The 27,552-nt window shown below is 38.9% G+C and overlaps 1 protein-coding gene across 1 annotated transcript in view; it reads right to left on the bottom strand.

Moving 5' to 3' along the window:
• The window catches only part of ALDH1A2 (aldehyde dehydrogenase 1 family member A2), a 95,968-nt gene that overhangs the window by 44,959 nt on the left and 23,457 nt on the right, over positions 1-27,552 (bottom strand). Inside the window, exons 3-5 of the mRNA XM_032864853.1 lie at positions 8,969-9,073; positions 8,643-8,783; positions 5,635-5,764 (exon numbers count right to left, since the gene is read on the bottom strand). Of these exons, the coding sequence (XP_032720744.1) occupies positions 5,635-5,764; positions 8,643-8,783; positions 8,969-9,073 (376 nt within the window). The remainder of the gene's footprint in view (positions 1-5,634; positions 5,765-8,642; positions 8,784-8,968; positions 9,074-27,552) is intronic.

Genomic DNA, 27,552 nt, shown 5'->3' with positions numbered 1-27,552 from the left:
AGCAGACCTCACTGAACACTGACAGCTGTAATGATAAACTCTATACATGCCTATGCAAACACTGAGACTTGATGTGAGCTAACGTTGTTCCTCCCCGGACTCTGCTAGTAGTTTCCCAGAGGTGAGGTACATGTTCCTGAGTCAAGAAGACCTCCTAACTCTACCACTACTCCATCACGTGCGCTTGGGAAAAAAGTGACTTCTCCACCTCAGATTCCTTGTCTGAAAAATGAGTAGACTGGCCTTGGGACCCCTCAGGTCTTCCTTCACCCTAACTTTTCAAAGAGGTGTAAAGCAGGCTTCACAACCTCCTGTCACCAGCAATTCAGGTCCCACGAAGGATCCGGGTCAAGCAAACAGCTCCTCACTCTCGGTCTGAATGAACAGAAGACCTCACCATTCCCACTCTACGTCAACACTAAGCTAGACTGAGCTCTTGAAGGCAATGCCTTGTGATTTGAGCCAATGTCTGCATGTTTTTAGCTTATTCTTTAGTTCAAAATGTAAATCTGAAAGGGGGTGTAGTGGAAAAATAATTACATATGACCTGGGCAGATTGTTTAGCCTTTGCTATATGCTAATGTATCATAAAGCCATTTTCATGTCAGAATTCGGCTTAAAGCATGGATATTTTCCCTGCTTATATATCACACAATCAATAATATCACTTGTTACATAGAAAAATCTTAAGTAATGCAAATCGATTAACCTCCATTTCTCCCTCAGTAAACTGAAAACAAGCTTGGATCCTTCCTCCGTCACAAGGAGTCTGTGGACGTGAAAAGCAGCAGAAGATTTTGATACAGATTAAAAACAATCAAAATGGGGAAAATAATATTCCCCCTGCATGGCTGCTATGAGATTAGAGACAATTTAATGGGCACAAAGTGATCAATAAATCACAGTAATGGTTATTATTTATCAGCATAATTAGGAGGTGCCGTAGTAAAAGGGTCAAAGCTTAGGATTTATGCTCAGAAAGAACAGCTCCATTGAATAGCATGGCAGGAAATAAAAACCTGTGTTGTCAAGAGAACAACACTGAGACACTTGTGAATCACACCAATACTGCATAACTTCATGACAGTGTCCCACTGTGGGCTTGCGGGAGAGGGAATGGGGAGGGCTGGGAGAAGTTCTCAATTCAGAGGGAGAAGCAGCTCTCCAGGAGAAGGCTCGAAGTGCTCATGCTGTAACCTGTTTCTCTTCTTCTCAAATATTCTAAAGGGAGACTACGGTTCAACCAGAGGTTCAACGTCCTTGCTCTAACAATGGATTATAGAATCAAAGTGCTTTCTTTTTTTTTTTTTAAGATTTTATTTATTTATTTGTCAGAGAGAGAGAGAGAGAGAGAGAGCGAGAGAGCACACAACAGGCCGAGTAGCAGGCAGAGGCAGAAGCAGGCTCCCCGCTGAACAAAGAGCCCGATGTGGGACTCGATCCCAGGACTCTGGGATCATGAATCGAGCAGAAGGCAGTGGCTAAACCGGCTGAGCCACCCAGGCATCCTGTGAATCAAAGTGCTTTCTGTAAAATGCAGCTTTGATCAAGGCATTTGTCTATTTAAAAGACTTCAGTGACTCACTGCCACTTTGGAATACAGCTTGTAGCATGCTTTACCCTGAGTCCCGCCATCTTTTCCTCCTGGCTATGCGGTCAGACCCACTGCCACACAGTACTGGCCTCCCTCCACGCTCTGCACAGGCTACTATCACCACCCGTGACAGTCCTACCTCCATCTTCACTGAACTGCCCTTCAGGGCTCATGCTGTACATTCCCCTGCCTGCTCCAGGAAGCCTTAAGACCCAGTGAGATGCCTCTCCTGTGGCATCCCATCAGACTTCAAGCTTCTACAGCTGAATAAGCCACACTGTATTGCAACCGCAATTGCAAAAATTGTCTATCTTGTTTTCTTTACTGTTCTTTGACCATCTTACTTACTCACCTTTGTATATCCAGCACTTTCCATGGCCAGGAAACATAGCAGGTGCTCAAAGACAAACAAAACACAACAAAAAAAACCCGTCGAGTGAATGAATGCATGAAGGAAAGAGTGAAGGACTGAGAAGCTTAAGTTGGTGCCTGGGAGAAGAGATGAAGGAAGAGTTCTTCCATTACAGGGCAGATCACCCTGCCTCCCTAAATGGGAAGGAGTGAAAGTGACAAGAGCATAATTCTTCCTACTGTCTTTGGGTCTTGTCCTTCAGTGTCAGAGATACTAGGCTGGATGAACCATTGGATGTCCTTCAGTGGAAACAAAGTAATCTTATATTTTGCAAAAAAAAAAAAAATAATTAAAAACAAAAACAAAAACAAAAACAAAAAAACAAAAAACAACAAAAAAAACCTTTCTGGTTTACTTTTTATGGGTGACCAGACAGAATTGTGCTTTTCATCCCCATATTTCCTCTGGAAGCAACAGTTTGGTATTTGCTGATTCAGTGTCCAAGCCAACTTTACAGAACATAACCACCCTGAATAACAAGAATCAAAAGTCTATTAATCTAAAAATCTGCAGAGGATTAAAGATTTCACCAGGGTAACTGGCCTCTTCACCTTCCTGTCCTGCTGGACCAACTCTCCATAAGAAGAGGGTCTGCAATGGCTTAGGCAGAAAGAGACTTGGGCTTGAATCTCAGGCCTGCCACTTACTGGTCATGTAACCTTGTTCAAGACACTAAACTCTTGCTCTCTCATTTTCCTATCTGTAAAATGGGCACAATACCTTTTAAAACCCAACCTGCTTCACAGGATCACACTCAGAATCACACAGGTTCTGTGTGTAAAAGAACATTTTACACAATCAAGTACTGTGCAAATATAAACTACATTATTCCTTTGTATTATAATTCCAAATGTAAAACCAGGGTATTTCACAAAGAAATGTACGTAACACAATAAAGATAGCAAGGTTAAGGACTAATAACCTTCCTATATTCCTGATTTTGGTGGGAAAAGCAAAGAATGCAGGGACAAAAGGAAGCTCACGTTAAGTTACGGAGTTACAAAGGACAAACATGAATGGACTGATTAAACACATTTGAGAAAAAGTAAGTGACTAATAACTGCCCCCCCTTCCCTGGCTTTCCCCTATCTCCCCTTCCCCCAGTTCAGTCCAGCTAGATTCCCTAAGCCCTGAGCTAGCTGGAGGGGCAGAGGAGCTGAATTCTTAGCAGCCTATAGTCGAGAGCTGCTGCACCTACACCTGGAACAGAGAGCAGAGAAGCCAAGTTCATGTCTGCCTCCGGCCTTCCCTCATCTGCGGGAGGCACCACAGCAAGATCTCTTCCATCTCAAATCCCCACTAGCCTCCCGACTCTCTGGAGCCTCCCTCACCTGGTATCCCTCTAAATTCACTTTAAGAAAAATTAGGGAAACTAAATGTGAGTTAGGGTTTAAGAGAATGCCTCTCTTTTCTCCTTCATGGGCTGAACACCATTTTGTGTGTAAACGTACTATGACAGCCTCTTCGAAGTCCTGTATTTCTAACTACTACATCAATGCCCTCACGATCTCCAAAGAGCATCAGATGAAAATAGTGAGGCCTATGCACCAAACACCTCTTGCCACATAAAGTAAAATAAAGCATCAAGAATCAGAGACTCCAGGAAATCTTTACCTAACAAGAGTGTTCTCTAAGAAAGCAAAAAACACCAAGACATTGTTAGGCCAAATAGAGATGTATGTGTTCAGCCTTCTGTCTCACCTTATTTCTTAAGATGTTTGTAAATCATAAAAGATATTTAAATGTCCAAAACATATTTTGTTTTAGTAGTGAATTGGTGGGGGGAGGTAGGGAGAATAAAAAACCAAGGGCCTTTGGTCTCGGTCTTGTTTATTTACCTTTCTGCATTGACCCAGGAGAAGCCAACCTAAAAAGGCTGACATGTGTTCTGTTTTTAACAAAGCTTTTCGTTCTCAGGCCCCCCAACAGGCTTGCTCAGTAGCCCTGCTCTACTCAGGCCATTCCTAAATCTAGCCCATGGGGTTAGAGAGCAGGGTTTCTGTAAAATACTCAGAGCCAGGACTGCACGGAGAGCCTGACATTCCTGAGGAGCAAGCTTCTCCAACCCGAGTGTGTCGAACAAGGAAAACCCCGGCATGGCAAGGAAGAGTGCCTAGGACAGCAAACCCATTTCTAAAGACTAACATTCCCTGGGCTGCCACCATTCATGGAGGTAATTTCAAAATAGACCTTTGCAGTCTCACCTTTGTCCCCTCTCCATGCTCACGGCAACTTCCCGTCTCACCCCATGCCTGAGTGAAGGGTCATAGTAGCCCTTTGCCTGGTGCTGGTGTCTGGATCCTCTCCTCGCTGCTCAAGGCCAAAAAGCCCCACCCAGGTAGCCGCGGGCCACTGGTTAGCAGCGGAATCTCAGGCCCCAGCCCAGATCTCTTCCAGCAGAAACTGTGCTTGGGGAAGGTCCCAAGCAATACATACATGCGCCAAAGTTTGAGAAGCACCACTCCAAGCCCTCCATCCACACGGCCAGCCAGCCTCCCCTTTTTCCGGCCAAGCAACACTTGGCCTAGGAAGGCCCAGCCCTACTTTGCACACCTCCGACTGTACACATGGAAATCGGGCTGTTTTCCAGAGTACAAAGGTAGAGTGCCTGGCTAAGCACTTAGCTGCCCCAGGAGCCATGCCAGGAACACTTGTTTCCTTTCCTTACGTGTGTTTGCTGCTACCGGCATCTTCCTATCTACTTCAGCTGCTCCCTTTCCTCTCATGGTGTCTTCTTCCCAGAATCTAACGTGACCATCGAGCGAAGTGATTCGCCAGACCCTAATGTCAGAATTTCAGCTCTACAACTTAACTTGCCGGCGAGTCAGGAAAACTGCTTATCTTCACTAGGCCTCGGTTTCTTCCTCTGTCAGTGAGGATGCTAATAAGACTACCTTCCCCTTGGTGTTGCTGAGATCTCAGCCTGGTATTAGCTATCACTGGCACCCGCTGCGTGGGCCGGACCCTGTCCACTGATGAACTCAGTCTGGATACCTCCCTTCCCCTTTAGAGGACTACAGCACTGCAGACCAAGCCACACGACCCAGCAGCTCACTGTCACTCTCCCATAGAGGTCTTTGTTTCTGCTGTGGGTTTTAGCTCCTAACCTGGATCTTAAAAGAGAGGATGGTTACAGATTGTGAAAGGAATTCATGCTCATTATAGAAAATACAGACAAGTATAAAAAGAGAAATAAATTATCCACCATCTCACCCCTAAGAGACTGTTGTTAACATTTTAGAGTACTTTCTTCCAAACCCATAGATTTCACATTTCAGGAGGGAAAGGACCAAGTCTTAATGTTCGTGGAATTGTCCCTGACTTCCCCATGTCCGACACCCCTCTCGCTGCACCCCCAGCGTCCAACGTTGTGACTTCCATGTCCACCTGCACCTTAGCTGAGTGCCGGGTGCGTGGGAGCGGCTTGCCACTGCACTTATGTGTAGACTGTCCACACACAGGAACACGGATGCTGGCAGAGTTAGTGATGTGGTCTGTTTGGTTCTTCAGTTCAAGCTGCTGTGAGCGTGCCCTACCTGCTATGGCACAGCTGTTCGTGTTTGATGGTGAAAGTGTATTTCTGGTGAAGCCTCATGTTTCCCTTTCAATGTACTCAGATTTCACATACCTACAGGAATGGTCATCCCGTGAATTTTATCAGCCCAGCCTGCGTAATACCGAAGGGTTTTGATGACGCCCTGCAAATCCACGTAAAAAGCTTGCAGGAACGGTTTGCCACCATTTAGGGATTCCATGGTCTGTAGGAAAAGAAATGGAGACAGTTTTCTAGTGATACACTAAATAATTTCTGGAGCAGAAGAAAAAAAGGAAGACGGAAGATATGAATATGAATAATGTTGTATACGTGGTCAACCCTGACTTCCCAAATAAACAGATTTTTAGCACCGCTAGTATAATTTAGCTTCTAGTAAAAACCACAATGAATATGCATGCACATGTTCTCGTGCCTGGTTGCTCCAGGAACCACTATCCCAATAATACATAAACACGACATTTCTTCAACTGTTGATAGAGAATATTCTGCCTGTCAAACCAGCGTCTGTTATTTAATGATCGGAGCTGCGTGGGGACTTTTTGGAGTCTACACCAGTAATCTGAATCCATAAAGAGAAGTGGGGACGTGGGCTTTTACACGACTGACGAGAATATAAAACGTTTTCCACCACTGCCAAGACCCCTGCTGAGAAACGGAATATCCACAGTGCACAGCGAGTTTATTTATTACCATCAAATAAACAAGATCTCCTCCAGGGAAGCTCACACTTTAACAACTCCAGGGCTGGTTTTTTGTAAATATTTATGTTAACAACCATTACCTATTAATAGGGAAGTATCTGGTCCATTTAATAAAAATAGACATGGTGAGCAGTTGTAGATTATAAATGTTACTGTTTGAATGACATATTCCTAAACTGCTTAAATCTGTAGAAACAACTAAAAAATCCAAATGGACACACTGAAATGAGAAAAGAGTATTTCAACTTGAGAAATATCAAAGCCGTTACAAGTTTAACAAATTAAATAAGCAAATACATATGTTTATAATCTGCTGTCCTTCTCTGTAACCCCTTTATACAACATACTGGTGTGAGAATGACTTGAGTGCTGACAAAAGTAAAATGGAAATATTTTCCATTTGATGACATAAAAATACAATTACTTACAATGAAATTTACCCAGTTACTATGTGTAGAAGATGGGAATCATTTTAAGAGATCACATTACTTATCACTGTATATTGGTTCCTCTTTATTAAACGGAATCAAATTATCTCCGTGTACTTTTTAGGACATGTATACACTCGTGAGATGGACACTACATTCTCCATGCAGCCAGCACACGGCCAGGGTCTACACAGCACTGAGTGAAACACAGTCAATAACCAGAATCTGGGCCACCTATATCGTCCCAGTGAGCTGCTGATACCAGCCAAATTCACTTGTTTATTTTCAATTAATTATGTGTACTTGGATGAGGTATTGACTTTGCTCTCTGGTCAGGGGCTCCCCTATATTTCAGAGGCTATTTCTTATTAAAACTTACTCCTCCCATGGCTCGGGAGTGTTTAAAAGGAGAAATCTCATTCAGGTATAAGGGCAAAAAGGAATTGATCAGTGAGACAGAACGTCAGAAAAAGGGCTGCACTTGAATTTTATGACATGAAAATGTAACTGCAGAAATGAACTATAACATTATCTAGTACATACTATTAATGGACTTTGTAAATATTGGGTAGATTTCACTCAATTAAACAGATACTTACAAACCATCAATGTGCTGCCCTCCCCCGAATCATTTACACGCGAGGAACTGTGCTGGGCTTATAAAAAAAGAAGTAAAATACAGTTTTCACTCACGTGAAGAAATTATAATCCAGTAAAAAGATAAGCATCTTTACCAGCATTCCCTCCCAAGTGTTCTGAAGAATTCAGTTTTGCACAATATTGACAGATTATCCAGAAAAATAGTGTTGAGTCTTAAGTGTAAGTGTGAAGAACAGTGAGCAAGGCTTTCCAGGGTCTCTCATATACTCAGTGTCTTGGGAATATCCGAGAAGGAGTTACTTCACCATGGAATGCCTTTTTCACAAAACGCAGAAACACCTCATTGGAACAGTTTTCCTTGAAGTACCATATTAGAAAATGTTTTTATAGAAAAGTAAATGTTACATACAGTCAGAGTTCCAGGATTCATTTGTGTTCCCATCCTATGGACAGATCCCTGACGGGACTCAAGGGGGACAGTTGGAGGTAAGAGCCAAGATGGAAGGGACATGAGGGAAGGACCGTTGTGCTCCCCACCCCCAGAGCAAGCCCCGTTGTGTCCTGCTTTCCTGGGCAGAGGGGAGGACGCTGCGTTGGTGGTTTGAATGTCTGACTGAACAAGGACGTCCTCATGTTAATGGATCACCTGCGGGTGATCGACTTGGAGATCCCTGACATATGACACGGACCTTCCCAAATGGTTCTGGTTTCCCAGAACTTTATATTCTCTAAGAAACCAACTTTTATTTTAAAAAGAGCAAAAACAAACACAATAACCACTAGGTGAGAGAAACTTCTTTAGGTGAGAAATTGCATTAGTGAAAGAATGTTACTGTCCCTGGCTATCTCTCCTTTTTACCAGTTCTAGAACGTGGCAGAAAAACAAAGGAAGCAGACATGCTTAAAAGGCCCTGTGCTTCTGAAGGACTCTCTTTAGTCAGGAGAGGTTAACTCTGGGAAGGTTTAAAAAAAAAAAAAAAACAGCCCTATTTGATTCTCAAAAGAATCATCTGGGATTGCTTTTCCACAGGCTTCCTGGTGACTTTCCTGTTGCTGAACCATTTTTGTTTTGTGTTGTTTGTCGAGGGTGGGATACGGTTGGAAAAGAAGGCAGAGAGGTCCTTAACAGTCATGGGAAGCTATGGTTTTGTTCTTCAAAATTCAGTAAGAAGAGACACTCAGCTGGTCCTGCATTTGCCCATCTGATGCCAAAGCCTACCCCTCTCGTTTTTTCTGTGTTATGGACTCCTCAGCTTTTTCCACAGGTGGGCTTCAGAAAGACTGAGGAATCTGCATTTCAGTGGAATGGTAAATTTGGAGCAAAGACTTAATTTTTTTTTAGGCTACTTACTGCAAGAACTGCCCTGTCTCGTTCCACCAAGTCTGCAAGCTTATCCAACAGACGGCCTCTTTCAGAAGCATCCATCCTTCTCCACACGGAACCAAGAGAGAAAGCCAGGCGGGCTGCCTGCACCGCTTTGTCTATGTCTGCCTGTTAGAGAGACAGAGAGAGAGAGAGAGGCACAACTCAGGAGAGATCACGTTCCAAATAAAGAACCACCTGCTTTCAGGAAAAAGGTAATGAACAAATGTCAGTGCTGGTGTCTGGAGAGCATAAGCTTAGTGCTCCATTGTCTGAAGGCAATTATTTCAACATTTTGCTGAAAAAGGACATACCTTGTCTGCTTCTTGAACTTCACACACCTGCTCTCCTGTGGCTGGATTATAGACAGGGAACGCTCTCCCACTCTCTGAGTTCTGCCACTCGTTGTTAATAAAAATCTAAGGGGGCAGATGAAAGAAGGGGATCGGTGAGATTGGTGGTAGGAAGCCAACCAATGGCCAAGTATTATGGAAGTACCATGACAGTAATATTTGTTCTCTGTGTTTAATGGCCTATAAGTGAAATACAGGATTTGAAACATTACCAGAGCCCCTTGAAAAGCACTTAGCCCAGCGTCTCCCAGAATTCAGGAATTTATTCTATGCTATTTCTACCTCAAGGTTATCCAAAGATGAAAAGTAGTTCTTACCTTTAGTGAACCTCCAACCAGGGAGAGAGTCAAACAAAGATGGAAGGACAGAGTGTCCCATACATATACACAATACACTGAGGATAGTAAAATCACAGAACAAACTAATAGTCATCAAGATTTAGATCCTGGTTTCTCTGTCAGAGGCGTAAGTAACTTCACAAGGGAACTTGAAGGCTGCTGGAATAAGTAAGCATTCACTTAATTTATAGTCAGATCCTGAACTGAGCAATGACTGAGCAAACTAATCAGTGAGCTAAACAAGTTACATGTGCAGATCCAAGTTAGACTGCTTTCCCTTTGCTGGGCAGGCTACACAGCTCAGCAAAGGGAAAGTCTTTCAAACTGGTCTCTCACAGATTTCTTTCTTTCTTTTCTTTTTTTTTTTTCAGAGAAACATTCTATTTACTGGATTATTATTGTAGGATATGATAAAGGATATAGATAGACATGCAGATAACCATACATAATAATTTAATTTATATACAAGCACACATAAGTGTGTGTGTCTCACGGATTTCTTTAGACCATTGGTTTCCTTATAAAGGAAATGGAAGCAATGAATTCTGGAACACTGAAAAGAAATTTAAAAAAATGAAAAATTTTAAAAAAGGAAAGAGAGATTCTATTAAAATGGCAAAAAGACTAAGAGTTTAAAAATTATTCAAGTTAATATCTCAGAAGATTTCTAAGAAATGAGGTGAAGAAAAAGAGAAAGTACAGGCAAAAAGAAATGTAAAAATTTTTATTGATACTGAAGAGAGAAACCCAAACAAATATTTTTGGACTATGAAAGTTCAAAGAACACAAAGATATTTTACCCTATAAAATTTGTCGCCTGACAATGAAAGTTTCCAAACTTATGAGATATCAGTCAATTTAAAATAAACACAATGCGGACGCCTTAGTGGCTCAATGGGTTAAGCCTCTGCCTTCAGCTCAGGTTGTGATCCCAGGGTCCTGGGATCAAGCCCCACATTGGGCTCTCTGCTCAACAGGGAGCCTCCTTTCCCCTCTCTCTCTGCCTGCCTCTCTGCCTACTTGTGATCTCTCTCTCTATCAAATAAATAAAAAATAAAATAAAATAAACACAATGATAAACTTATCTGTTACTGCCTACCATTTCAATAGTCACAGATGAAGCTAATGAGGATATATCCACAATTTTAAATACCAAGTTCTAGATTTTCTAAAACTTGATTTTCCATTGATTTGATTAAAAAAAAAAATGAGCCTATGTTGAAGGAACCGTCTTTTCCTGAAGGTTTTTTTAAAGATTTTGTTTATTTATTTATTTATTGAAAAAAGTAGTTGGGGGAGGGGCAGAGGGAGAATCTTAAGCAGACTTTGCACTGTTCAAGGAGCCTAATGCAGGGCTCAGAACCCAGGACCGTGATATGATGACCTGAGCTGAAATCAGAGTCGGATGGTCAACAAATTGAGCCACCCAGGAGCCCCCTGAAGACTTTTTAAGATACAGGGGGAAAAACTTAAATCTGCCTAAGTACTTAATTCATATGTAACAAGTACAAACACAATGACCTAGTAATTTCATAACATTTTAAGTGCACAATTTATAAGCATGCTTAATGTAATGTATTCGTTTATTCAATAAACAGTTACTTCTAAACATAAGACAATCAAAGATGACTAGCAGTTCCAGCCCCCCAAGGTTCTTCCAGTCTCTCGTAGATCATTAAATATTCTAACAACCCTAATGACAGGATTTTATTATCTCTACTGAAGATGGGAAAGTTGAGAGAATGGGAGGTTAAGAGTCTGAGGAAGCAGGTTCTCACTGTGGCTCTGAGGCAGTCCACTACTCTCTCTTCTACATCAAAGTTTGCAGGATTGCCCAGCCCAAAGAAATGCAACTAGTTAGTGGCCAAGCCTGAATCAGATCCATAGTTCTTGGGCTCCTGGTCTAGTTCTCTTTCCACTCCGCTTATCAAACTTCTTAATAGTTCCCAGCTCATAAGATCTGCGTACTCCTTTGAAACACAATATGATCTCCGAGGAAACAAAGGGAAAAAAATTAAGAGATTGGTTTCGTTTCTAGAGCATTGTCAGGTTTAAGGAAGAGGGGTCTTGTCACTATTTCTTGTTCCCTTTCTTCACAATTTGAATGAAACTTCTTAAACTTTTTAATCCACTTTATTTAACTTTGGTACTGAGAAATTCTACCTAGATGTAAGAATTGATATTTCATGACTTTTTTCGATTTTTAGAGGTCTTCCAAAGATCAAAGAAAAAAACTACTTATTTTTTTAACAGGATGAAACTGATTCATTCTCTTACAGTTTTCATTTAGGTACATGGATCATCTTATCCATTTAAGATACACGATATGACCTTAGTGATCTTTCCCTGTATCTTGAAATATTTTGCTGTTTCATCATCCTAGGAATCATCCCATTATCACTCGTCATTTATTTCCAACCATGCTAAAAAAGAACAAAACAAAAAATTATGGCACTGTCCAGAAATGAATAAACACATCATAACTATCTCATCTTCCTTCAGTTTTCTTATTGCGCTGTCCAAATGAATGGAGCATCTTTCAAAACCACATACAAAAAGTCTGGAGATATCATCTTTGTCATATTCTTTTTTAAAAATATTTTATTTATTTATTTGACAGACAGAGATCACAAGTAGGCAGAGAAGCAGGCAGAGAGAGAGGAAGGGAAGCAGGCTCCCCGCTGAGCAGAGAGCCCGATGCGGGGCTTGATCCCAGGACCCTGGGATCATGACCTGAGCTAAAGGCAGAGGCTTTAACCCACTGAGCCACCCAGGTGACCCTCTTTGTCATATTCTTTACACTTTTTATTGGAAAGCTAGGAATTCAGGAATTTTCATCCCAGCCCATGGTGAGAAAGAGAAGACTAACAGAAGTATTTCACAATTGTAGATGAGTCAGAAGACAAAGGCAAAGAGACAGACACATGGGAGACTCTACGGATGAGGGTGAAGTCAACAAAGCAAAATCTTGGACTATGAGTCTTTAAGATAAATCAGTAAATTTTCTTAAATTCAAGAATCAAAAAGCAAACATAAATACACAGAGAAAATATGATATTCTAACTCATTCAATAAGATAGTTAATTATTTACTATTTTGCAACAAGAACCTAGATGAACCTGATTTGCCAAAAGCATGTGTAACAATTGCTTTAACTTTTATGATATTTGTAGGTAAAATTTACTTGTATGATTCATATATAAACAAATGCAGATATTATGTAGAAAAGAAAAATTTCATTGGATTGCTCAATCTGTTTATAAAACTAAAAAAGGGAACATTCCGTAATTATGGAACAAAAAGATAGCCATCCTCTTTTATACAGAATTATGAGCACTCAAATTTTTTAATACTATTACATTGTGAAACTGCACATGCAAGAAGAACCAGAAGTAACAATAAGCTATAACCTATTACAGGTGGGCTTAAAATCTGGAGTCAGTATTTATGACACCAATATTTCCTATTTCATACATAGCTGATGAGCAGATAGTTACATTCGAAGGCCCTTGCCCATTTCAGGGCAATACCTCCAAACACCCAGGAAAATATGGAAGAAAAATGTGGTTTGCTATGTTTACATTCTTATTTTCTTGGTTTCACTATTTATTCTTACTTATGTAAATTTTTCATAAAATAATTTAAATTTAAAAAGCATAAAGAGTCCACTGGGCCCAGAAGGTAAATGTGAGGATTATTCTCCCTGGTACACTGAAGGTGAAAATATTTGGTATTTTTATTTTTATTTTTTATTTTATTTATTTATTTGACAGAGATCACAAGTAGGCAGAGAGGCAGGCAGAGAGGAGGAAGCAGGCTCCACGCTGAGCAGAGAGCCCGATGCGGGGCTTGATCCCAGGACCCTGGGATCATGACCTGAGCTAAAGGCGGAGGCTTTAACCCACTGAGCCACCCAGGCGCCCATATTTGGTATTTTTACTAGGTTATTCTTTTTTGTAGACTGAGCCTTATGACATTTAAAAACAGGTACTGATAACTTTGTTGGTACATAGGCTAACAAATACCTCCAATACTTGAAGGTTTTCAGCTTCTCTAGGTAATTTCAGAAGTTTTGAGTACTATCTAAAGTGTTCTTCTCTGACCAGGGATCATTGGAGAAATTGTTTATTTCAGGGCTATAGCTGGAAAAACAGAGGATGACCGTGGAATACTGCAGTGCTGGAAATCAAGTACATACTCAAAAACTGATGGCAACATACCAAAAAGATACAGGAGCTGATGTGAAGGGGCTTCCAATGACCAATACTGGGATAACTTAAGCAACAAAATAAATGATAGCAGTGGATTATCACCCACAGAATGAAAAAAGGCATCCAAGAGCCCATAATTATAGAAAATTTTTAATGACTATGTAAGTGGGGGATAAGGAAAGCTCTAGTTCACAAAAGAATTCCCACTAATAGCTGTGAAGGAATGATGGAATTAGATAATCACCATTTGTCAAATACCACAGCAGTAATTGCTGGAGGCAAAAATCATCAATGGGTGGTAAAATCAGTGGATAAAAATATAATGAAAGACTGGATGCTTTTGTAGTCTCAAAGGATCTTCCCTCAAGATACTTAGTAATTACAAAGGGAAAACAGGTACTTTATGTTGAAGAAACTTAGCAAGACAGCACCTTAAGCAAGCAACCAATGTTAATATCACCAGTAATGGGACAAATTAATTGTTATTGATATTTTATCTGCTTGTTTTAACAATAATTAGAAAGCTGTGTTGAAATTTCTTGCTTTGGTATTGGATTTGTCAATATATCCCTTAGGGTCATAATTGTTATCTTTATAGATTTTAGGTTATTTTTATTAGTGAATATAAGTGCATAACTATTAAGTCCTCTAGTTAAATAGAACCATTTATCAATATGAAGTGGTCCTCTTCATTACTAAAAAAAGCTTTGTGTCTTATAGCCTATTTTGTTTAATATTAGTAAAGCTATCTAAGCTTTTGTATATTTCTGTAATATTTCTCTGATTGATCTTTCCCCATCCTTTTACTCTCAACTATGTCTTTACTATTTTGCTGTCTCTCTTTAACTGGTATATGGCCAGATTTTATTTCAGTCAATATAAAAATCTCTGTCTTTTAACTGGCAAGTCTAATACATTTGTATTTATTGTAATTGCATTTTGTGTTATATACTGTGTGATACTTGGACTTGATGCTTTCAGTTTGTCTTGCTTATTTTATGTCCTGTTTTCTCGTGCCTCTCTCTCTCTTTTTTTTTAAACTATTGATGTTGGCTTTACAATTCAATTTCTTCACTTTATTGGTATGGAAGGTGTACATTTTTTTTCAATGGTCACCCATGATATTTTATCATGCATATTAACAACTTGAAGTTTAAAGTTAATATATATCTTAACATTCTTCCCAAACAATTAAAATAGCCTTAGAATACTAAATCTAATTGCTCTCCTCCAGGGGTTTATTTGTTATAAAGTTATTATTCTGTACAGCACACAATTTCTTATATTTAAGGTTTTTTTTTTAAGTTTTCATTCTTATGATTCCTTAGAATTTCATTTGGTCGAGATTTATTGGGAATAAAGTCTCAATTCTGAACATATATTTATCACAGCATCATTTTCAAAAGACATCCCAGGAAGGTTATACAATTCTAAATATAAAAATATCTTCTCATAATACTTTGAGTAGATTTATTATTCCAATATTTTGTGTCTGCAATGGTGTTTATAATAAGTCGGCTATATGTCTCTGATTAAAACTTCCTGTTTATGAGCTGCCTTTTTGGTCTGGTTGCTTTTCAGATCTTGTCTTTGTCTTGGTGTTCTCAAGTTTCATCACAATATGTCTAAGTATCAATTTCTTTACCTCAATAGTTAAGCATTATGCTCATGGTGTCTGTGAAATTCTGCCTCATAAGTTCTGGAATACTCTTATTCATTATCATCATTTCCTTGACTATCATTCTCTTTACTCTCTCTCTGAAACTCCAAGTGTTACATCTTTTTAGTCCACCCTCAATGTCCATTAACCACTCATATTTTCCATCCCCCCTTTTAAAATCTTTTAATATAGAAATAGCTTTATTGTTTTTGTCAATGTGGGATATATTCTTCTAAACAATTTAAACTATACAAAAAAACCAGAGAAAGTAGAAAATCACCTCAAATTTCATTATCCATAGACAACGAAAGTTCACACATTCATATCTCTAGGCCCAATACATATACATATATTAATAATATGTATATAATTTTATAAAACAAGATCATATCTGCATGAGTTTTACAACTTGCTTTTAAAAACTTAATATGCTTACAGACATTTTTAATGGTTTCTTTATATTCCAATATGTATGTTTACATGTATATTAGGGGACTGTGCAGGTTGCACGTATGTGTGTAGCTTAATTTATTTACTCACTTGATTTTCTACTGAAAAATGCTTCTTCATTTCCATTCATCTCCTTTTTTCTTTGTGTTGCATTTGGACTGTTTCTTCATTTCTGTTATCCAGTTCTCTTTACCTGGGTCTAATCTGGTAATTTCAATGTCTATTTTTATTTCTAAAAGTTATGCTTTGTTCTTTTTCAAACCTGCCTGGACATGTTGTTTTGGTTTTAAAAATTAATACTTTGGGGCGCCTGGATGGCTCAGTGGGTTAAGCCTCTGCCTTCGGCTCAGGTCATGATCTCAGAGTCCTGGGATCAAGTCCCACATTGGGCTGTCTCCTCAGTGGGGAGCCTGCTTCCTCCTCTCTCTCTCTCTGCCTATCTCTCTGTCAAATAAATAAATAAATAAATAAATAATCTTTTAAAAAATTAATACTTTAGAACCATTCTGAATTTGTAGAATACTGAGCATACAGTACATAGATGTCTCATATATCCCTATGTTCCCCTCCTCAGTTTCTTCTCTTTTTAATATCTAAAAGATATCTTTGATATCATTTTTAATATGTTAGAGTGGTGCATTTGTCACAGTTTATGGACTGGTATTGATATTTTATTAACTGAAATCTATAGTTTAAATTAGGCTTTACTCTTTGTGTTGTATACTTCTGTGGATTTTGAAAAATGTGTATCACATATCCACCACTGCAGTATAATACACAATAGTTTCTTCACTGCCCTAAAATCCTGTACTCCCATCAATTCATCTCATCCTCTTCCAATAAACCCTTGATAAACACTCCTTTCTTGTTTGTTTGTTTTACTGTCTCCATCAATTTACCTTTCCCAGAATGTCACATAATTAGAATCTCATAACAGGCAGCCTCTTCAAGCTAGCTTTTTTTCACTTAGTAATCTGCATGTAACTTTCCTTCATATTTTTGTCATGGCTAGTTAGATTTTTTTTAAGGCTGATCATATTCAGTTGTATGGATATTCCAAAATTTATCTACTTACCTTTTAAAGGATATTTTGATTTCTTCCAGTGTAGGGAAGTTATGGATAAAATTGTTATTGTGTGCAGGTTTTTGTATGAACATGAAGTTTCAACTGATTTAATTTTTTTTTATTTTTTATAAACATATAATGTATTTTTATTCCCAGGGGTACAGGTCTGTGAATCGCCAGGTTTACACACTTCACAGCACTCACCATAGCACATACCCTCCCCAATGTCCATAACCCCACCCCCCTCTCCCAAACCCCCTCCCCCCAACAACCCTCAGTTTGTTTTGTGAGATTAAGAGTCACTTATGGTTTGTCTCCCTCCCAATCCCATCTTGTTTCATTCATTCTTCTCCTATCCCCTTAACGCCCCCATGTTGCATCTCCACTTCCTCATATCAGGGAGATCATATGATAATTGTCTTTCTCTGATTGACTTATTTCGCTAAGCACGATACCCTCTAGTTCCATCCACGTTGTCGCAAATGGCAAGATTTCATTTCTTTTGATGGCTGCATAGTATTCCATTGTATATATATATATACCACATCTTCTTTATCCATTCATCTGTTGATGGACATCTAGGTTCTTTCCATAGTTTGGCTATTGTAGACATTGCTGCTATAAACATTTGGGTGCATGTGCCCCTTCGGATCACTATGTTTGTATCTTTAGGGTAAATACCCAGTAGTGCAATTGCTGGGTCATAGGGTAGTTCTATTTTCAACATTTTGAGGAACCTCCAAGCTGTTTTCCAGAGTGTTGCACCAGCTTGCATTCCCACCAACAGTGTAGGAGCGTTCCCCTTTCTCCACATCCTCGCCAGCATCTGTCATTTCCTGACTTGTTAATTTTAGCCATTCAGACTGGTGTGAGGTGATATCTCATTGTGGTTTTGATTTGTATTTCCCTGATGCCGAGTGATGTGGAGCACTTTTTCATGTATCTCTTGGCCATCTGGATGTCTTCTTTGCAGAAATGTCTGTTCATGTCTTTTGCCCATTTCTTGATTGGATTATTTGTTCTTTGGGTGTTGAGTTTGCTAAGTTCTTTATAGGTTTTGGACACTAGCCCTTTATCTGATATGTCATTTGCAAATATCTTTTCCCATTCTGTCAGTTGTCTTTTGGTTTTGTTAACTGTTTCCTTTGCTGTGCAAAAGCTTGATCTTGATGAAATCCCAATAGTTCATTTATGTCCTTGCTCCCCTTGCCTTTGGTGATGTTCCTAGGAAGATGTTGCTGCGGCTGAGGTCGAAGAGGTTGCTGCCTGTGTTCTCCTCAAGGATTTTGATGGATTCCTTTCTCACATTGAGGTCCTTTATCCATTTTGAGTCTATTTTCGTGTGTGGTGTAAGGAAATGGTCCAATTTCATTTTTCTGCATGTGGCTGTCCAATTTTCCCAACACCATTTATTGAAGAGGCTGTCTTTTTTCCATTGGACATTCTTTCCTGCTTTGTCGAAGATTAGTTGACCATAGAGTTGAGGGTCTATTTCTGGGCTCTCTATTCTGTTCCATTGATCTATGTGTCTGTTTTTGTGCCAGTACCATGCTGTCTTGATGATGACAGCTTTGCAATAGAGCTTGAAGTCCAGAATTGTGATGCCACCAACTTTGGCTTTCTTTTTCAATATTCCTTTGGCTATTCGAGGTCTTTTCTGGTTCCATATAAATTTTAGGGTTATTTGTTCCATTTCTTTGAAAAAATGGAAGGTATTTTGATAATTGTATTAAATATGTAGATTGCTTTAGGTAGCATAGACATTTTCACAATATTTATTCTTCCAATCCAGGAGCATGGAACATTTTTCCATTTCTTTGTGTCTTCCTCAATTGCTTTCATGAGTACTTTATAGTTTTCTGGGTACAGATTCTTTGCCTCTTTGGTTAGGTTTATTCCTAGGTATCTCATAGTTTTGGGTGCAATTGTAAATGGGATTGAGTCCTTAATTTCTCTTTCTTCTGTCTTGTTTTTGGTGTAGAGAAATGCAACTGATTTCTGTGCATTGATTTTATATCCTGACACTTTACTGAATTCCTGTACAAGTTCTAGCAGTTTTGGAGTGGAGTCTTTTGGGTTTTCCACATATAGTATCATATCATCTGCGAAGAGTGATAGTTTGACTTCTTTGCCGATTTGGATGCCTTTAATTTCCTTTTGTTGTCTGATTGCTGAGGCTAGGACTTCTAGTACTATGTTGAATAGCAGTGGTGATAACGGACATCCCTGCCGTGTTCCTGACCTTAGCAGAAAAGCTTTCAGTTTTCTCCATTGAGAATGATATTTGCGGTGGGTTTTTCATGGATGGCTTTGATAATATTGAGGTATGTGCCCTCTATCCCTACACTTTGAAGAGTTTTGATCAGGAAGGGATGCTGTACTTTGTCAAATGCTTTTTCAGCATCTATGGAGAGTATCATATGGTTCTTGTTCTTTCTTTTATTAATGTATTGTATCACATTGATTGATTTACGGATGTTGAACCAATCTTGCAGCCCTGGAATAAATCCCACTTTGAAGTTTCAACTGATTTGAATAAATGCCTAGGAGTGTGATTGCTGGATTATGTAGTAAGATTATTCTTAGATCTGTAAGAAACTGTCAAACTGTCTTCCAAAAGTGGAGTGTGTCATTTTGCATTCCCACCTGCAATGAATGAGAGCTTTTGTTGCTTCACATCCTCATCAACACTTGGTCTTGTCAGTTTTTTGGATTTTAACCACTCTGATGTGTGTGTGGTGATATCTTGTTGTTCTAGTTTGAAATTCCCTAATGACATATGATGCTGAAAATTGTTTCATATGCTCATTTGCTGTCTATGTATCTTCTCTGCTGAGGTATCTCAGATCTTTTGCCCATTGTTTGAGTTGTTTTCTTGCTGTTGAATTTTGAGAGTTGTTTCTATATTTTGGATACAAGTCCTTCATCAGATATGTGTTTTGTAAATATTTTCTCCCAGTTTATGGTTTGTCTTTTCATTCCCTTTCATAGTGGGATATCCCTTATCAGATAAAAAAAAGTTCTTCATTTTCATGGATCATGCTTTTGTTGTATCTAAAAACTCATTGCCAAACTCAAGGCCATCAACATTTTCTCCTATGTTATCTTTTAGGAGTTCTATTACATTTAGGCCTATGGTCAGCTTTGAGTTAATTTTTGTGAAGGTGTAAAGTCAGTGTCCCTATTCATTTTTTGCATGTGAATATCTAGTCTTTCCAGTATCAGTTGTCAAAAAGACTATTCTTTGTCCATCATTGCCTTTGCTCCTTTGTCAAAGATCAGTTGACTATATTTATGTGCATTTATTTTTGGTCTCTCTGCTCTATTCCATTAATCTATTTGTCTATTCTTTTGCCAACACACTGTTCTTGATTACTATAGCCTCACAGAAATCCCTGAAGTTGGGTACCAGAGGTCCTACAACTTTCTTCTTCTCCTTCAATACCGTTGGGTCTTTCACTTCTCTCTATAAACCTTAGAATTAGTTTGTTGAAATTGACAAAATACCATATCATGATTTTGATTGGGATTGCATGAATCTACAAATCAAACTGGAAAGAACTGACATCTTAATAATATTGAGTATTCCAATCCATGGAATATCTTTCCATTTACTTAGATCTCTTTTGATTAATTTCATCAAGAGTATTCCTTATAAAAATCTTATACATATTTTGTTAGACTTATGCCTATGTAGTTCTCTTTTTTGTGGTAATGTAAAGGTATTGTGTTTTGTATTTCAAATTCCAATTGTTCATTGCTGGGATATAGAAAAGCAAATGACTTTTTTTTTTTTTTTTTACATTAACCTTATATCTTGCAATCATTTATTAGTTCCAGAAGGGTTTTTTATGGTTCTGGGTTTTGTTTTTGGTAAATTCTTAGGGATTTTCTACCTAGACAATCATGTCATCTCTGAACAAAGACAGTTTTATTTCTTCCTTCCCACTTTCTTTCCTTTTCTGGGATAACTGTATTAGCCAGGACTTCCAGGACAATGTTGAAAAGGAGTGGCAAAAGGGAGTTTCTTGTTCCCAATCACAGACAGAGAGTATCTAATTTCTCATTAGGCATGATGTTAGCTATAGGTTTTATGTAGATGTTAATCCCTGAGTTGAGGAAATTCCTCTTATTTTTAGTTTGTTGAGAGTTTTCACCATGAATGGGTGTTAGGTTTTGTCAAATGCTAATTCTAAATGTATAGATACTATCATAAGATTTTTTTCATTAACCTGTTGATGTGACAAATTGTATTAAATGATTTTTGAATTTTGAACCAGTCTTGTGTACCTGGAATAAATCTACATTGTTGTGGTGTATATATTATTGGATTTTATGTGCCAATATTCTTTAGGGTTTTTGCATTTAGGATAATAAGAGGTACTGGTCTGTAATTTTTCTTTCCTGTAAATGTCTTTATCTGGTTTTGGTACTAGAGTAATGCTGGCCATTATAAAATGAGTTGGGAAGTGTTCCTTTTGCTTCCATTTTCTGTTAAGAAGATTGCAGAGAATTAGTATGTTAGTCATCAATGAAACCATCTGGAACAGTGCTCTTTTTTTTTTGTAAGTTATTAATTACTAATTCAATTTCTTAAATTTATATGGGCCCATCTAGGGTTAGCCAATAGGTGTTTCCATCCTCAGCTTCCACCAACAACTATTCCTTTGCGGTGTGTCATTTAAGTCAACCTCCCAAGAAGAGCTTCTGATTAGTTCCAGCACCTTTTTTTCAAGTGCCCCCAGATGTAAATTAAATGACTGTCCCTGGGTCCAAATACAGGAAACCAGGAAGAAAAAGGCCACGTAGTATAGTCTGAGACCATTAAAGGGCCAAGTCCTTGATCGGGATAATTTCTTTTTAAAAGGACTGTGGAGCAGCAGGCGACAAGTGATGAGTATCTCAGAGGAGTGGGTGCCAATTTAACAGGTGTTGAGATTTTAAGAATCTCTGTATTTTTTAAATGTCTTTGGTATTGCTATCGGAGTAATGATGGTTTCAAAGAGTAAAATGGAAAGTATTCTCTTCCCTTCAATTTTTTGGGAGAGTCTCTGTAGAAGTAGCACTATATTGTCCTTAAATATTTGGAAGAATTCAGCTGTAAATGTATCTGGGCTTGGAGTTTTCTTTGTGAGAAGGGTTTTGTTTTGTTTTGTTTTTAACCTATAAATTCAATTTCTTTAATAAATATAGCTATTGAAGTTATCTATTTCTCCTTGTGTGAGTTTTGGTAGAATGCCCCTCTCAAGAAATTGGCTCATTAGTTATCAAATTTGTGGGCATACATTGCTCACAATATTCCTTTATTATCCTTTTAATGTCCATGATGGTCCCTCTTTCATTTCTGATATTATATGTCTTCTCTCTTTCTCTTTGTTAGACAGGCTAGATATTTATCAATTTTATTGACCTTTTCAAAAAACCAGCCCATGGTTTCATTGATTTTCCCTAATGTTTTCTTATTTTCAATTCCAATGATCTTTGGTATTTTTTTTATTATTTTTCTTCTGCTTGCTTTAGATTTACATTACTTTTCTTTTTCTAGTTTCCTAAGGTAGGAACTTAGACTATTTCTTATTTTCTATATATACATAACACAATGCTATAAATTTTCCACTAAATAGTGTTTTCATCGCATCCCACAAATTTGATTAGTTTTATTTTCATTTCATTTCTCTTGGGACTTATTCTTTGATGCATGTGTTATTTAGAAATGTGTTATTTAATCTCCAAATATTTGGGGATTTTCCAGTGATCTTCTGTTATTAATTTATGGTTTAATTCTATTGTGGGCTGAGAGTATTTTTTATATGATTTCCACTCTTTTAAATTTGTTAAAGTACGTCTTATGGCCTAGACATGGTCTATCTTTGTGAATGCACCATTTGCACTTGAGAAGAATGCATATTCTGCTGCTGTTTGATGGAGGTTTACTTTGCTGTTCTAAGAGCTGATATTATCATTTGCTTTTATAGAAAAGCCAGCTTTTGCATTTTCCTTCTGCCCCCAATTCATTTAAATTTCAGTGTTCTTTCAATTAATCAATGCATTAAAATTAATATATGCACTAATAGTTTTGATCTCATGTTGTAATAATATTTCATGTTATACCATGTAATAAAGCAAGAAAAAGAAATGAAAGGCAAAAAAGGTTGAAAAAGTAATATTGTCTTGTTTTTCAGACATGACTGACTGTATAGGAATTCCTAAGAAATCTACCAAAAAAAAAAAAAAGTACTGAAGGTATAATTTAGCAAAGTGTCAGGATACAAGATCAATATATTATCAATAGATCATTGGAAAATGTAATTTAAATGCATATATTTATACACATACATTAGTTTGTGCAAGATCTTGTTGCTTTGTGACAGAAGATCCCTCTAGAGTATATAGTTTACTTTAATGCCAGAAGTGGAAACACTGGGCAGCAACTATTAATGCTTTAAATTATGTGAATTAAAAAAATAATAATCTTAGGGCGCCTGGGTGGCTCAGTGGGTTAAGCCTCTGCCTTCGGCTCAGGTCATGATCTCAGGGTCCTGCAGGGAGCCTGCTTTCTCCTCTCTTTCTCTATGCCTGCCTCTCTGCATACTTGTGATCTCTCTCTCTCTGTTTCAAATAAATAAAAATAAAATCTTTAAAAAATAAATAAATAAAAATAAAAAAAATTAAAAAAATAATCTTAGAAAGGGTCTAAAGAAGAGTTATGGTTCTTGGGTGCAATGTAACCATGTCACAAAATTGAAGGACCTGCAAAACTCTCTCCCTTCCAAACTTCCTCTGTAGAAACAGGTTTGACCAAAAAAAAAAAAAAAAAAGCAAGTTGGAACTAAGAGAGAAAGGAACAGCTCAGCAGAAATTTTTACAGAAAAAACTGCTAAATGTTTACTAAAAGCCTATTCTAGAGGCACCTGGCAGGCCCAGTCAATGGAGCATGCAACTCTTGATCTCAGGATTGTGGGTTCAAACCCCACACTGGGTGTGGCGAGTGCCTAAAATTAAATGTTAAAAAAAAAAAAAAAGAAAAAAAGAAAGAAAGCCTGTTCTAAACACAGAGTTGTTTGTAGGTACTACTGAAAACCCACAGAAGACATGTACTTTGCTCTCTGCTGTCCTGAAACTTATAATCACGTTTCAAAGACAAGATTAGTTTCTGAAAAGTTAAATTATGTAAGGTACTCTACAATTTATTGCCAAGATGAATGGTAGAGATAACCATGGCAGGAGCTGGCCTGAGACAAGGGAGATATCGGTGTGGGCTGACATGTTAGAAGAACACTTCAGGAAAACAAGAAATAATGAGGGAGTATGACCCAGGGTAGGGAACGGATAAAGTAGAAGAAAGAAACTCTATCCCTAATAAACGATTCAGCTGGCCTGATCAGCCCCTCCTCCTCGACTTCAGTTCCTCTTTGAAGATGATCTGATACCCTGGTTTAAGGAGGGTGACAGAGAAGGAAGAAATCAAAGTCCAGCTGCTCTCCTTCCCTCCAGGAGTCCCTGTACCCGGCCAGCAGCTCCAGGGCTTGAGGGCCCTGGGATCCCAGTCCCACGCTCTGCTGCAGGAAGGACTGTCTTCAGAGGAAGCAGGGTGCCTCCCAGCAAGCAGGCCCCCCAAACCACGAAGACCCACAGGGTACATAGGTCAGAAACTCATCAAGCTAGTCATAGTCACAGACAGAAGGGAGACATGAGAGAAGATTCTTTCAAATGTTGTAAGTTGAAATGTTTAGAAAAAGCTGTGAATAAAAGGCATGAAAACTATGGCAGATTCTAGGAAGAAGAGGCTCTGAAAGGATAAGGAAACTAAATATTGAAAAAATAGTGTTAGAAAGCAAATATTTTTAAAAAATACAGTTGTATTTAAAGACTGTGAAAAATAAGCCTTAGGGATTTCCTACTAAGAAATGATGAACTGAGAAGGGAACCAAAGAGAAAGAGAAATGGAAGTAGAGGGAAAAGGAGAGGGTCCAAGAGGGAAAATAGAAAGAGCTAGAGCTCATCTCCTAGGAACGTTCCGGTATTCAATATTTTGAACTATTAAATACTGGATAACTAGCTTTCTTTCCTTTTTCCTTTTCCTTTTTTGCCATGAAAATGCAGTTAGAAAAAAGCATTAAAGCCAGACCAGCCAGAAAACATACGCAGCCCGCGGTGGTAGAACAATGTGAGAGCCACAGACTCGTGTCATCAGAATCCTGCTCTTTGCAGACACGGATCATGTTCGTGGTTTTGGTCAACATCTGCATTTTGCTAGTAGCCCACACAATGGGATTACCCTGTAGGGGAAGTGTGGTATTCTTGGGTAGCATAATCCTGCTATCCTAAGTATGTGTACTTGGGCCAAAGGGTTCTCAGAAGCCATGCAAACAAATGCAGAAATAAAGACAAGGAGTCCCAGGCAATCAGTAGGCACAACTTTGTTGTAAAAAGTCTAGTCTAAACACTGATGAACTCTTGAGGGTAAGTCTCTTACAAAACGGGTTTCCAGACTCTCTTCCTATTAGCACCCGCCCCCCCGATCCCTGCATCCCTTCCTTTATCTCCCTCGATAGTTTTCACGAAGTACCTATTCACTTCTAGGCATTGTGCCTACTAGTGTCTCCTTAGATTTCTAGATTTTCTTTCTTTTCCAGTCTGAGCAAATTATGTCTTTCAGGCTAAATATGTCTGCCTGTCTCCAGTCCAGGATGCCAAGAGTGCAAGAGGGCCAAAGGGGTTCTGGTGCCAGTCATTCCAAAAGACAAAGACCATCGCTTCCATGGAGTGCATCAAAACACACCCAAATAATTTTTTAAAGGGAAAAAAAAATCACTCCCATGATAGATTCACTTGGAGAGAACAGACTTGGCTAAAACAAACTCAATTATATATAATCAGTCCTACCTACTCTACTGCCCCATGATTCCCATATCTGAGAAGGCTCTTAACATCTGTTTTAGGAAAAAATAGTACGAAACAGCCAACTGGTCTGAGTGGCCTTATCAGAGCCACGTTGAATTAGAGCATTTGTTACTCTGTTGAAGCAACATGGCATGAAGGCCAAGCACACACCAATGTCAGTTGTGACATATTCCCGAATTACAAGAAACTTTTCTTGCCGTCAGCGTGGTGGTAGAAGGCAGTGGGAATCGCTACTGGTAATGGTTAATGTTCATTTCTTCCTGTTCCACTTTCTATAAACAAGGTAATGCCTATACAAGCTCATTACTGTAAACTGAGCACATTTAAATTGGCAGTAAAACCAGAGTATTTACTCTAGTGCACATATAAAGTGCCTCATCCAATGTTTTGGAAATGTTTCAAGTTTTGAAACCAAGCAGCTGGCAGCTTTACAAGCCAAACCTTACACTTAAATCACTCACTCTGGAAGGGTTTTCGGTGTCCCGTGTCAGGTAGTACCATTGAGCAGACGTTCATTCCCCCACCCCTTGGATTCTTTTGCAATAAATTTGCATTCACAGGGCTCTTATAACTCTTCCAGCACCGCAGACTCCGATGGCTGTTGATTAAATGTATATATCCTGTGCATTTAATCTGACTTTCATTATGGCCACTTCGTAAAAACGCCACAGACGGGACAAGCGATGACACATAGCGAGAACCTGGAATCCCTGCAAAGCCTCAGATTAGGTTTTTTCTCCTTCTTTATTAATAGTGACCATTTTGTGGCCTGGCTCTAAATCAGCCAAAGTATTTGACAGCAAATGTTCCTATCTATGGATTATATATAACCTGTCCCACGCACCAGATGAAAAAGGGATAACCCTGGGAAAGGAAGGGCTTGCTTCCATGTAAATCATGTTACAAATTGGACAACACCCAGAGAGTTCATTGTTCAGTCTCAATTGTGAAGGCCATTCCCATTTACTATTCCCCTCGAATCGATGTTAATTAAGGCGGACTGAGACCATAAATCAGCCTGGGAGTTTTACAGTGTAATTCAGCATTAAGCATATATATTTAAATTAAAAGTAACTGATTAACCACTAGAGTTTTTCTAGAAGTGGCTGGGGCCATTTCTTTATAACGAAGACATGTCACCTTTCATTTTTGGGACGAGAGGACACGAAAGAAATCCGTACTATCTTCTAAAAGGGGGAATTAAGACTAGGAAGTGAGTCACAACACTGGTTATGGGGAGAGGGGAGCTGGAAAGAGAGAGGGAAGAGAAGGACAGCAGAGAAGAGCTGCATGTCAAGGGGAAGCAGGTGGCATCTTCTCTCCATCTCCCTTCAAGTCCTTAACTCTTCCTCTAGCCCCGATCATTGGCTCCACACCTACCATATGTTAGGCTCTGTGCTGGGAATGGGGGAAGACAGGAAGAAGTAAGAATCAGCACGTGCCCTTGGAATAAGGGTTTAGTCCTGTAGAGGGGAAGACTGTCACAGTAACCGGCTGCCACAACAACGTTCACAAGTATTTGTGGAAGACCCACTATGAATATGCTTCCAAGACAATATACTTCATATTCCAACTCTAGGAAACACTAGACCAGTCATGTGTGTACCTCAGAGAAACCCCACCAAAGAACCACACCTGCCTGACAGAAGCCAGGAGAACATCCTTGTGGAGGACAGGACCCAGGCTTCATCAGAAAAAGCACCGGCTCTATGAACCCACGTCTGAAAAGGCAGGGTTGTCTGATGAGGGGGTCCTTCTTCAAGAGCCGTGCTAACAGAGTCCATCTGCACATGCCTCACTACATGGTGAATAGGAAAACAACCCACAAAGAGAGAACCTGGAACAGGAATTTGTTTTAACCCAAAGCGCGTGCGTAACGCACAGGCAGTGAATAATTCAGATATTAACATCACTAG

Source organism: Lontra canadensis, unplaced genomic scaffold (assembly GCF_010015895.1).
Source record: "Lontra canadensis isolate GAN:19392208 unplaced genomic scaffold, GSC_riverotter_1.0 scaffold28, whole genome shotgun sequence".
In the NCBI taxonomy this organism is placed as follows: domain Eukaryota; kingdom Metazoa; phylum Chordata; class Mammalia; order Carnivora; family Mustelidae; genus Lontra; species Lontra canadensis.
Note: the sequence above shows the minus strand (reverse complement) of the source record. Positions and strands in the feature narration are given on the sequence as shown.